This window comes from Scardinius erythrophthalmus (genome assembly GCF_964197995.2).
Source record: "Scardinius erythrophthalmus genome assembly, chromosome: 19".
NCBI classification, from domain to species: domain Eukaryota; kingdom Metazoa; phylum Chordata; class Actinopteri; order Cypriniformes; family Leuciscidae; genus Scardinius; species Scardinius erythrophthalmus.
In genome coordinates, this window is record NC_138239.1 from 25,994,155 (window position 1) to 26,008,193 (window position 14,039).

Here is a 14,039-nt window from a genome sequence, read left to right on the forward strand (position 1 = left end):
GAAAATGGCCTAGTAATGTTTGAAACAGCATTTTGTGGGCTGTTGCCCGTATGCTAGACTGACCTCTGATCGGAGCTACGCTGAAGTGAACAAAGACTCTCTAATCACATCTGCAATGCAGTGGCCCTAATCGCCGTGATAGATACTCAACTCTCTTCATAGTCATATTGAAGTTCCTTTCACTACGAAATTAACTATTGAAATTTCTTTGTGAGGAAAAACTGCAGCAACAATGTGAAAGTTGCTAAAACAACGCTAAAATGAAACCATTAAACATTACCTTTATGTGTTTTTTTTTTTTTTTTTTTTTTTACAGTTACATCCCTGCTCACTAGCAAGACTTACTTAGTTACTTAACCTGTTTCACCAGAAAGATAATGCTAGTTGACCTGCTTCCCCAGCCGGTATCAAACCAGCATTAATTAGCATAATCCAGCCATGAAATACATGCTGGTCAAATCTTAACAATAAGTGTTTATTTTTTTATTTTATTTAATTTAATTTAATACTTTTTTTAACTTATATTTATTTAATTTATTTTTTACACCATTTTCATCGGTCCCACCACAAAGCATATTCATATAAATACATTATGTATTTAATTATGTATACATTATGTATTTAATTGACTTTTTTTGCATTTTCAAAGCATCTTTTAGTAATATTACTATCTTCTTATTGAGACATACTGTAAGGACACATTTTGAAGGGAACCTATTATGCAAAATTTTGAACATAGATGTGAGTCAGCAGTGAGTGTACACAACCACCCTATAATGGTACAAATCCACCCACTCCTCTTTTTTTAATTCCCATAAATCATAAGCAGTGTCTCAGAACAAGCTGTTTGCAGATTGTAACATTTGTAACATCACATATGCTTAGGCCCCGCCCACGACTGCTGACGGACTCTGCCCTATTAGCAAAGACCCCGCTCTGAGTGAGCTTTACACAGTCCGCCATGTTTATCTCCTCGCCAGAGCATTTAACAGCAGCATTCAAGTAAGAAATGTATTCTTATTAAAGCTAGTTACAGTGCTATGCATAAGTTTAGACACCCATGCTAAAGTTGACTAAAAAGAGGAATAAAAAATCATCTTTTGGAAACTGAACTTAATGCCTTAATTTAAAAAATTAGGAAAAATCCAACCTTTAAGGACACCGATTTTCTTTGTGAATGAATAATGTATCATAAATAAATAAATGTTCTTCCTTAAAATACAGGGTGCATAAGTTTGGACACCCCTATGTTAAATTCCCATAGAGCCAGGCAGATTTTTATTTTTAAAGGCCAGTTACTTCATGGATCCAGGATACTATGCATCCTGATAAAGTTCCCTTGGCCTTTGGAATTAAAATAGCCGCACATCATCACATAGCCTTCACCATACCTAGAGATTGGCATGGGGTACTTTCCATAAGATCATCTCTCAATGCAAATCAAACTAGCTATTAGGCTAACTGAAATAAAACCATGCCAATCTCTTGGTATGGTGAAGGCTATGTGATGATGTGGGGCTATTTTAATTCCAAAGGCCAAGGGAACTTTATCAGGATGCATAGTATCCTGGATCCATGAAGTAACTGGCCTTTAAAAATAAAAATCTGCCTGGCTCTATGGGAATTTAACATAGGGGTGTCCAGACTTATGCACCCTGTATTTTAAGGAAGAATATTTATTTATTTACGATACATTATTCATTCACAAAGAAAATTGGTGTCCTTAAAGGTTGGATTTTTCCTAATTTTTTAAATTAAGGCATTAAGTTCAGTTTCCAAAAGATGATTTTTTATTCTTCTTTTTAGTCAACTTTAGTATGGGTGTCTAAACTTATGCATAGCACTGTATTCAATCAAGGCCAGTCAGTGATTTTCTGTTTTTCTTTTGTTGTTTGATTTATATTAACAGCATATATAGCAGTAGGTGCTGTATATTACGCCGCTTTCACTTTAATACACAGATCTAATATACACATTAGGGCTGAACGATATGGACAAAATTTCATATCTCGATTTTCATGCCAGATATCTCGATATCGATACAATACGATATGACTACGTAAGTACTAAAAAAACAATACATTTAGAGTTTGTAAAATACACACTGATGTCTATGGAAGAGGTAATAATAATCCTTTCCATTATAATTCGACACGTTTTATTCATATCAGATACACATTGTGTAAGTAACTTCAATGTTTACTCTATTCCCCAGTTCACCAGCCACTTACTTTTCAGTATTTCGGGAGAAGTGGATGAATTCACGTGTTGTAAACATAGAGGTTGTAAATCCAACAGATCCGATTCTCTGAACTGCGTCTGCGGCACAAACTAACACGGCGGCGCCCATCGCGCATAACGTTACAGCTCAACTAACGCGATCGTTATAAAGGTGTTTAAACAACAATATACTTCCACTTGCATATATTTGACAATCGGAATATCAGATATTTCATGCCATAGCTAACACATTTGTGAATATTCTGAATAAAAAAGGAAAAATGACATAAAAGCAGATCATCATTCATTCAGCGCTGTTGCGGTGTGTCACGTGACAAGCAATGACGCGTCACCATGGAAACGCCGCCGCCCCCCCCCCCCCCGGTAGTGTGCGCGCGCTGGCTTTAGCGGTGCATTCAAGGGCACTCGTAAAACTGATGTTTGTTGTGACTGCCAGAGTTGTATGCAGGTCGAGCGCGGAGAGGGGAAATCTATATCGTCTATATCGTTGGTTTTTCGATATTAATATCTTGAAAGTTCATATCTCGATATAGATACGATAACGATATATCGTTCAGCCCTAATACACATGTGATTTCTTTACTTGCTGTTTACATTCGCAGACAGAACTTGACTGTGTTTATTTGAACTTTGTGTGTTTTTGACATAACCTTGTGTGCATTTGACAGTTTAAGTGCAGTAAGACGTGAAAGAGAACTCCACGAGACGCTTCGTCTGACAGCCAGCTTCTGTGCTTTGGATGTGTGCACTCAGAAAACCATATATCAGAAGTTTAGACTGATATGGCTTTAAAACGCATGCAGATAATAAACTTTCATGATGATGAAGAACTGCAATGTCACGTGAGCGTGACCACGATAGAGATAATAATCAAAACCATATGTTTTAGTTTTTGGCAGCATATCAGTGGAACGAGCTGTACAGGCTCCGCCCTCTTCTGGAAAGTGGGGTGGGGAGCAGCAGCTCATTTGCATCTAAAGATACATGCACGAAAACGGCATATTTTTCCTTTCACTCAAAAATGGGCATTTAAAACATGGTATAATAAATTATGTGGTATTTTGAGCTGAAACTTCACAGACACATTCTGGGGACACCTGAGACTTATATTACATCTTGTAAAAAAAGGGCATAATTTCCATGTATGACAAGCCAGATTCAATTGAAGGCTTTTATACCAGAAGGACTATAAAAACTTTTTTTTAAAGGTAAAAAAAAAGAAAAGTCTTTTTAATTAAACATAGTTTTCTTCCAAGTCTTTCTCACATTTTTGATAAAACTTCATCTATTCCAGCCATCTAGATAATATTACCTTAGCATATTAACATCAGCAAAATTCAACAGAATAAGCTAAAAAAGACGACTGTTCAGAACATCAAAGAATACCAAATATTTTTGTTTGCAAATACTGTTAAAGGGTTAGTTCACCCAAAAATGAAAATTCTGTCAGTAATTACTCACCCTCATGTTGTTCCATCCGCTTAAAACATTCGTTCATCTTCAGAACACAAATTAAGATATTTTTGATAAAATCTGAGAGCTGTCTCACTCCTTAATAGGCTGCTAGGTAATTTCATCCATCAGCCCACCCTTATTGTTGAGCCATGCTGGTCTAAGCTGATCTTCTCAGCAGGGATGTTGTTGTTTTTTAAATCTATTTAAAGCTGCAATCCGTAACTTTTGGCTCTTTAGCAGTTAATAAACAGAACTGCATACCTCTTGCTGAAGAACATTGTAGCCGGAGCTACTTCTCTCTGTTTATGTCTATGACGAGTCATGCAGGTACTGGGCTCCTCCGCAGTGGTACAACTCTAAACAGTCTAAAATAGTCCCAATATAAACACTTATTATAGGTGTACCATAGTGATTCAGGATAAGACAAAAACACTGTTTGGAAAATCGCTTAATGATTATTATCTAAATTTTGGACAAAAAAAAAAGTTACAGACAGTAGCTTTAAAGTGCTAAGTTAGACACTTGTTATATTTTGGAGCGACACCATCTCATTCCCCAAATCACACCTATCAGACCTGTCTAACTTTCATCTTACGAATGTGAATCATTTCCTAATAACTTCTTTAAACCCCCACATCGACCAAAAGCATCTTTTACCAATCGAGGCTATTCCCAAGGCGTCTTAATCATCCACCAGTGTCATCCCCGTGGCTGTCCTATTTCCCTTCATACTGAATGTGTGAAAGAAACCCAAGCAGAAAGTTCCAGACTCCCATTAAAAACTTCCCAGACACTTCTGCAGTTGTGTGCGGTGTATCTGTGAAGGAGAGGGTCCAGACTGGCCCAGCCAGGATTGGATTGACTCGCCAAGGCTCAGACTGGGTCTCTGGAGGGCTGTAGATTAGAGCTGGCCTAATTTCCCCTTCTTCCGTGACTCTCCCGGGATGACAGTGGGGATTGCAGAGTGCCCCATGGGAATGGTGAGAGAGCCTTTCATCTGCTCCAGATGATCAGTGCGGCTCATCCATAGACGGCCCCCGAGTCACACTTACACACGTACGACAGCAGGCAAGCTCTCCGCAAATCTGCTTAGCAAGTTCTGCACTGCAGAGAGTAGAAAGTGGCAGTCGAGTCAACACGGCAGCGATCAAGGGAAGTGTTAGTTCATACCGTTTATAGCAGCATTACTATTTTCAGTCAAACTCTAGAGAGCTTTAATGATACTTTTTATTTCTTTATATAATAACAGGGTTGTGCAAGATTTGGAATCAAATAATTGGCTCCTTTTCAATTCATGACAGTAAATTTGAATTGAATTGGCCACACCTCACATTAAGTTGAATTTTAATTGGAATTGGAATGACAAAAAGTGGAATTTAATAAATTATCTATCCATCCATCCATCCATCTTACTGTCATTCTGTCATTCTATCGATCTATCTATTGTCCTGTCATTCTATCATTATATCTATCTATCGATCTATCTATTGTTCTGTCATTCTATCTATCTATCTATCTATCTATCTATCTATCTATCTATCTATCTATCTATCTATCTATCTATCTATCTATCTATCTATCTATCTATCTATTGTTCTGTCTATCTGTCTATCTGTCTATCTGTCTATCTATCTATCTATCTATCTATCTATCTATCTATCTATCTATCTATCTATTGTTCTGTCTATCTGTCTATCTGTCTATCTGTCTGTCTGTCTATTGTTCTGTCTATCTGTCTATCTGTCTATCTATCTATCTATCTATCTATCTATCTATCTATCTATCTATCTATCTATTGTTCTGTCTATTGTTCTGTCTATCTATCTATCTATCTATCTATCTATCTATCTATCTATCTATCTATCTATCTATCTATCTATCTATCTATTGTTCTGTCTATTGTTCTGTCTATCTGTCTATCTGTCTATCTGTCTATCTATCTATCTATCTATCTATCTATCTATCTATCTATCTATCTATCTATCTATCTATCTATCTATCTATTTCTATATATCTATCTGCTTTATCTATCTATATGAATGTCTGTTTGTCTGTCTATCCATCCATCCATCTATCCATAGTTCTGCTGCTCTCTCTGTATGTTACACCTGTTAACCTTAAAAGGCAAAATGTTCAGTTCTTTAATTTGAATTGCAATCAAGTTTTTTACCTCATTTTCAAATTAACCCTTAGCCATTCTCAATTCAGTTCTTGGTGCACAGCTCTATATAAGCCATCTTTTCTGTTCTTCCCTAAATGTATTATTGATAACGAAAGAATCGTTGTGAAGACTTGTAATTCACACACAGTGATTGCTGCTTTTGCATGCCAGAGATGCTTTGAGCAGCCCATGCTCACCGTGTCTTGCCGTCTCTGAGGTGAATTCTTATGAAGGTAATATGATGCCATAAAGAATCGCATGTGCAGGGTAAGATTTGTGAAAGTGTACATAAGATTGCAAGCGTAAATAAAATTCGCATGCACAAGAGAAGATTTGTAAAGGTGTAAATCGCCTTTCAAGTGTAAGAAAAAAATATTTGCAGCATTTTACTGTTATTCGTAAGTGTAATGCATGTATTGTGAAACTGCAGCTTCATGCTTACGCAAAATAATCTGTATTCTTCCAGTTTTCCGCGCTTATTGATTTGAATTAAGTCATTTTTGTGGTTCTTGAAACAGGTCAATTTAATTCTCCATTCTCAAATATTTTGATAGAAATTTCACAAATATATTAAGTGTATTATAAATAAATAATTGTTAGTCAAATACTAAATTCTTTAGTGAAAATAAAAAACTTAAATATAACTGTAAATTTTAGACAAAATGAACTGTTGGATTTTTAGTCAATTATTTTGGTGCGTTTAACTCAAACAGTCAAGTAAATGATATTCAGAGATTTTAAGTTAATAAAGTTAATTATTACTGTGATATTTACTAAGCCACTGAATTATTTTTTAGAGTGAAGATGGCTGTATAGCCCTATAAACATATCTAGATGCTGTGTATTCCCTGGTTGCTGGGTTTTTATTCAGACATAATTGGTTACTTTGCATTTGATTTTGTATTTGGATATGGATATTTATTCAGACATTATTAAAGACTACATTTGCGCCAAAAGTGTAAGCGCAAAAAAATGGAAGTCAGAAGAATACAGATCACATTTATTTTGCATTACTCTTACAAATAACAGTAAAATGCTGCACATATTTCTTTCTTACACTTGAAAGGCGATTTACACCTTTACAAATCTTCTCTTGCTTGCAATCTTATGTAAACTTTCACACTTCTTACCCTGCACGTGCGATTCTTTATGGCATCATATTGCCTTCATAAATTCTTATACTTTATTGATTGTAGATTAAATTGCTCTGGTGGTAGCCCCAGTGGTGAAGACGTGACTTCATTTGTTGCTTTGAAATTGCATGTGGTTGCAGAAGCAGGACGTGTGCGCACATATTTATGTGCATTTATTTTGTTTTAATCATCTCATCATCTCTCTCTCCATCTTCTTTCTCAAGTCTCCTGCTGCAGTGTCCTCGGGTCCAGTAAAGTCAGTGATTTACATACTCTTGAATGTATTCCCAAGCATTTTGCGGGCTGTGAACTCTGTCCCTTCATTTAGGTCTTTGTTTCCTTGCATGCCTTGCGGCTTCCCTGGTTTGTGAATAGCCCGTAATAGCATCTCTTACTGTCCATCATTGAGCTAATCTATCCGATCTGGTTTCGCATTTCAGAGTTTTTACTCTCTTGAGGTTCTGGAGTACAAACGCCTCCTTTCAAGCCTTCCTTCGGCGGAGCCCACATGTTTGCTATCAGAAGTATTTGTGCATTCCAGATGAGTCAGTGCTTCTTGCTCCTGAGCCACTGTTTGGATGCCCTTCAGCCAAATTATGGAAATCGTAAAGCTTATGTTTCCCCTGCTTTGCATGGAAGGCTGGGAAAAACAGATTGCAGCGCTCGCAGCAGATTTATGCTAATGTCAGCCTCCTCGTTTGCCGTTAATGTGCAGAGACCAGACTTGCATCTCTATGTAATGGGGCATGTGCGTCCGTAACCTGCTTTCCTGCGAACAGGAATGACACAAACCTGCGTTAACACACTCTGGCTGAACCTGTTTGTCTCACGGTCCCATTGCAGAACAGATGCCAATCATGTTGCCAGATCGGCCTCCTGCTCAGCCAGATGTGTGTGAATGTGTTTTGGGCTGACACGGCACTTTAAAGTACCGTGGACGTCCTTTACAGTCGCTCTGCAGTGTGTTGAGAGATAAAGTAATGTGTAGTTGTGTGTGTGTGTGTGTGTGTGGGCTCCATCTGCAGGAGTGCCTCTGTCTTTAATATCCCTCTCGCGTGAGGATAGGGGTCGTGTTGTGCCCTTGCCTGTAAACAGCGTGTTGATGTTATCTGCGCTGCATCAGGGCGATGGATGTGCAGACTTCAGAGGTTTGGCAGAAGCGCATTTAGGCTGCCGAAGTGTATTGCTAGTTCACTCACGCATCCTGTGGAAAAGAGGGGGATGGAGACTTTGCGTTCAATGTCGCCTTTTGTTGTCCTGGTAATGTTTCACTCTGCAGACATTATTCATGTATCTCTAATGCCTGAAAAACTGACTTTTCCCCCTTTTTTTTTGTATGTATATATGTAAATAAGCAGTCTTTTAGTAATATTTTATCCTAAGCAACTTGTGTGCACTAAACTGTAATGTACAAGAGCCCTTCAAGCTACGCAAAATCAATTTCACATGTCATTACTTTCTGAAATGCAATTCATAATGCAAAGTGTGGTTATAGAACATATAACCTTTGGGTTACAATCCCAGATCATTAAGCACAACACCTTGTATCTCTTTAGGTAAGCCCAGAGTGGACGGCCAGGCCCCAATGCCTTCACGGGTCATCATTAGCAATAAACCAGCAACCGTAACAACGTCCTTCCCTCCCATTACTGTTTCTGAACCCAAGACTGCTCCTGCTATTCGGAAACCCAACACCATCTTACTGGAGGTCCAGTCAGAACCGAAGAAACGGACCCCACAGCTCAAAATACAGGTAACAACAAGTTCACACATACAAACATAGCTGTATGATTATCTTCTGCTGACACTTCGCACAATATTTCACTATATTCGAGGGCATAAAAATCAGACTTTACAAGCTTTGCAAGCTTTGCATCCCGCATCGGACAATATCACTTCCCTACTGCAGATTGAACTGGCTTTTACTCCACATACTGTTTTCATTCAAATGCATTTGTGTTTTGTTTTTTAGGTTCAGCCGGGTGTGAACATTGAGAGTTGTCTATGCAGCCGTCCAGCTTCTTCTACGCCATCAATTCCAGCTGAAACCATCCTTCCTCCACCTTCGATTCACGTAAAACCTCCCAAATCACCAACAACACTAAGCAGACCCTTATTATTTGAAAATGAAATGGTTTGGTTGGCTTTATCAGCACTGCTCCAAATTTCATTTCTATTTTGTACCAGAGAAATAGCTAATAGTTTTGTGGGCTTTCAAATTGATGATACACCCAGGACGTCCTCTAACATGTACATTTGCTCTGTGTGTGTGTGTGTGTGTATTCATACACCAGCTGTCTTGGCTCCGTTCTGAGAATGGATGGATATTATGCCATTAAATGTTGGATGTGCTCCAGCATGCTGTAGTGCTTATAAGGGCCAGGTTTGCATTTCTCATCGCACTGCCATTGATTTTTGCCAAGCCGTGCATGTATGCGCCTTCATGCTCTCAGAACCTGCCCAAGCGGATGAAGATGGATGAGGTGTGTGCGTTTGCGTGTGCGTATTGAGCTGAATGTATAATGTTTCAGGGGGGACATTGCCGCCAGCGTTTTCTGTTCTTACTCCTCCAATCCCGACCTCAGCCATTCACATCTGGTTGCTAGGCAACAGATGCAGCTCCGTTGCTCTTCTGTCGGAGCAACACGTCTAGGAGGACAAAGCCTCTCTGTGGTCTGCCTGCCGCTGTTAGCATCAGAGGAATCATTACAGCTCTATAGAAATAACCCTAGAAACACGTCTTGCACTAGAATCCGTCGAGTTAATTTGGGGATGCATTTCCTCTTTTGACTTCGAGTTCAGGTCGAGTTCACAATCAGTCACATTCTCACTAATTTAAGGAAGGAAGACTTTAAAGCTTTTGACTCTTCAAAATATTGTGAAGATTTAAAGTGTCCTGCATACTCTAATATAGTTCAATCTTTGCTAAATACTTGATTTATTTTTCAAATAGAATAAATACATTTTAAAATACATTTTACATTTTAAAATATATAATATTTTATAAAATCTATTATATAATATATAAACTGTAGACTATTTAGATAGAATATTGTAAATATTTAAAGTGTTCCAAGTACTATAATAAAAAAATTAAAACTATTATTTTAAAATAAATGTTATTGAGGTAGAATAGTGCAGCTTGGTGTTCGTATGTGTGGCCTTTACTGCACAATACACACACTTATATTAATATATAATTATATATAACTATATAACCTGTTCTAAGAATTGTTTATTATTGTGTGCAAATTATTATTATTATTATTATTGATTTATTGAACAACGGTGTATTTTGTCATGTTGATGTTGCATGTTTTTGTACAAGCAATAGACATGTCTCTGCGTGTGCATGTGCCAGACCAGTGTGCGTGTGCGTGCGCGTGTGTGTGCAAACAGGTGCGTCTTCCCCTCAGATCGTGTGTCTGATGCAGCTCGGCAGAGGTGTTCTGGTCTGTCAGCTCAGCAAGGCTGCGTTCAGCACTCTGCCTGTGCCCAGTTAATGCCCTTGACTCATCAGACTGGCAGACCCCAGCCTCCACCCACACACACACACACATACACCCACCCACAAAGACACGGGCAAGGACATACACTCACACACGCTCTCACAAAACATGCTTTGAATCGTACACTTCACTCCCACCAGGCCTGAGGCCTGTCAAACAGAGGGAATGAAATATGACTAAGTCCCACAGTGCCTGTGCTTAAAACACATGATATCTCCGTCCTCTGAGACTTGACATTTGGAGTGCATTGCAGTCACCACTGGCTCATACTGTTACAAAGCCCACTTTTGTTCTTTGAGAAAATATTGTGATAGATTGATTTTTGTAGATCTTGAACAAAAAGGGATAGTTTACCTAAAAGTAAAAGTTCTGTCACCATTTACTTTTTTACATGGGACACACAATGTGAATAAGGATGGGGAATTTCAAGGACTCAAAAAGCATAACATTATCATAAAAGTGGATTCAAGCACAATATTTCACGTTCTCTTAAATCATTTGATAGGTTTTTTGTGATAAACAAACAGGCAAAAAATGTATTCTTTCTATACAATGAGTGAACTATCAAACATTGCAACCGGATCGTGGAGTCATCATCAGTCCGAATCCACCCGATTCACAAATGAATCAAACCATTTTTGTGAACTGAATCCTCTTGTTCTGAATCCTTCCTTTTATGTTCAACTGAAGAAAGAAAGTCTCACGGGTTTGGAACACAATGAGAGCGAGAAATTATGACAGAAAACTATACAAAGGAACTATTCCTCTAATTTGCAGTTCAGCTGCAAAATTACCAGTTGCTCTTTTCATTTCCTGCTATTTTCAGTGCAAGTGTGATTGTGCACATGTGTGTGAGCAGAATAGTAAGTAATATTGTGTTTCTGTAGCTCACTGCAGCACGCTTGCTGCAGTCTCGTCGGTTTCCGCAGCTCCGATGGAGTCACTCCACACACACACACACACACAATATAAGTAAGGGGTAACGTCACAAAAAAAAACAATGTTTATCTCATAATAAACTAGGATAGAGTCATGTAAATGAAATATTGATTTTATGTGAAATGATTTTATGTGAGCAGAATAGAGATAGGAGAGGACATAAGACTAGCACAGCAACAGGAAGATTTTTTAGATGTTTTTAAAATAAGTCTCTTATGCTCACCAAAGCTGCATTTATTTGATCAAAAATACAATAAAACAGTGATATTGTGAGATATTGCTTTTTATTCTGACCCCATACTTTTCAACGATAGTGTAAGACTGCAATTAATTATAAGTATAGCGAACAGTATTGTATAAATATTTGCCTGCAGAATGCTGTGACTGACTAATAAGAAGCATTTATTCTAGAGAGCTGTATAATAATTGGATGTAACATCTATTTCTTCATGTGCCATCCAGGATGAAACACCTACAACTATTGTATAAATGATAAAAAATTGTGACAAAAGAGCTGTAAAATCTATTTTTGTGCTTTAGGAGGAGCAATGCGTATAATAACACTATCTGTCTCACATACTCAGCACACCCGTACCTCTCATTCACATGAGCAGACCAACTCTCTCCGTTACCATGGAGACGAGGCTTAGCTGCATGAGGCAGAGACCTGGAAAACTGATGCGTGTTTCTCTCTCACACACACTCACACACGTCTCTTAAACAGTTACAGTTTATGTCCTTGCACTGAATGATTCATTGAATCTTTGTAGGTATACGATGTAAGACACTCTTGAATCTGTCTTGTTAGATTGGCTTATGAGACAGCGTTTTATTTTATTAGGTATGTGTGTGTGAGATCAGCATCAGCATTTGAGGAGCTGTGCCAGGATATGGTGTTTTTTTTTTTTTTTGACAATTAAGAGACAATATACTTAAATATTTTCTCACCCTCATGTTCTTCCAAACCTGTATGACTTTCTTTCTTCAGTGGATCACAAAAGGAGATGTTTTGAAGAATGTTCACGCTCCTCTTTTCCATACAAATGAACACGCACAATGATCATGGGCTGTCGAGCTCCAAAAAGGACATCATAACAGCACCATAATAGTAATCCATACGACTTGTGCACTATATTTTGAGTCTTAAAATAGCTTTATGTAACGCACAGATTGTCATTGTTCAAAATGGAATGACATGAGGGTGAGTAAATGATGACAGAATTTTTGTTTTTGAGGGAACTGTTCCTTTAAAGTTAAACGTAAGTAGCGATACTTATTTTCTTCTGTATCATGACTTACATCCGAGTGAAACATGTTGACGTTGCTCTAAACAAAATGGAGGCAGATCAACGCGAGCTTGTAGCTTTAAGCATACTTCACCAGAGAGAAGTCTTTCGTTTCATTAGTTGAACATTGTGAGGTCTTTTTTTAATGAAACATATGCATGGATGAATCTATAACATGCTTTCAAAAAATAGATTGGGTGAATTTTAAATCCACCATACCCTATGGTCAAGTATCATCTTTTATTTCAGCCTGTCATTATTATCCTTATTAACTCACACACTTAAAACTTTCTAATCTCCTCAGTTGTTGATGAATTTTGTAATTTCCAGGCACGCTATTGCTTCCTGACCTCTGTCTCCGTATCATTGCCTCCCAGGCCGCCGAGGAACTGAATGCTGGAGAAGATCAGGAGGAAAATATCTTTCCCGGAACCAATTTCTTGGCCGTAGCCGACATCAGCCAGGTACATTCAATTAAAAGCACATTTCAACCCACACACTCACTCCAGCTCGTAACGTAAAGGTCATTTCACAGCCTGGTGTCCACCCTGAGGGTAACAGCCCCTATCCACTGTTTCCTACTTCCTACTCACATTTGCATTTTGACCCAACTACAAATGCCCATTCTCCACGTCTCCTCCTACTCAGATATATTGGCCATCAATGGCTCAGTGCTCCAATAATGAGATTTTCAGAGCCAAAGGGTGAAGGAGAACATCGTTTTCTTTAATTAACGAAGACCAGAGAATGGATGAAAGTTTAAAATATCATTCATGGGCTTGAGAAAAAATCTAATTACAATGTGCGCTGCTAAATTGGCCTTTCAGTGAATTGATATTGAAGGGGTGTGGTGCGTATTGCCGATATTTCTTTTTTTTTGTTCAGGAATTCAGGCTTGCTCAAGCATGCACACATAGACATAAGCCCCTTATATTTACTGCTAACAAGCAGTGCAGGGCGCCCGGCGTATGGGGCATCAGGCCGATTCTCTCGCTCGGTCTTACAAGGGCAAGGCGTCAGTTAGCACCAAAATAGCATAGTAGTCATTAGACGGGAGTTGGAAGCAGGCAAATCTGTGTTTTTCTCACAGGCTTTTGTGGAAGTTGCTGGGAAAAAGAGTGTTTATAATGAGAATAAAGAATCATGGAGGGGGTTGCGTTTCAAATCACATGAGCTGTTCCACAGTGACCCCTTTTGGTCTGAGAGGGAACATCTTCCACAGATGAAGCTCATTTGGAACCGATCTCTGGTTAACAGGTTTTGCGGTGGAAGGAAATTGTTTTGTGTCGATATGCTGAAGGTAATAATTGTTTGC

General features: G+C 38.3%; 1 protein-coding gene across 5 annotated transcripts in view; it reads left to right on the forward strand.

The window, feature by feature from the left end:
- kiaa0586 (KIAA0586 ortholog) overlaps positions 1-14,039 on the forward strand; it is a gene marked incomplete at its 5' end in the record, with an annotated part of 125,627 nt that overhangs the window by 64,487 nt on the left and 47,101 nt on the right. For all 5 annotated transcript variants that reach the window (XM_081393842.1, XM_081393840.1, XM_081393838.1 and 2 more), the window contains 3 exons: positions 8,547-8,743; positions 8,963-9,064; positions 13,102-13,188. In XM_081393842.1, the coding sequence (XP_081249968.1) occupies positions 8,547-8,743; positions 8,963-9,064; positions 13,102-13,188 (386 nt within the window). The remainder of the gene's footprint in view (positions 1-8,546; positions 8,744-8,962; positions 9,065-13,101; positions 13,189-14,039) is intronic.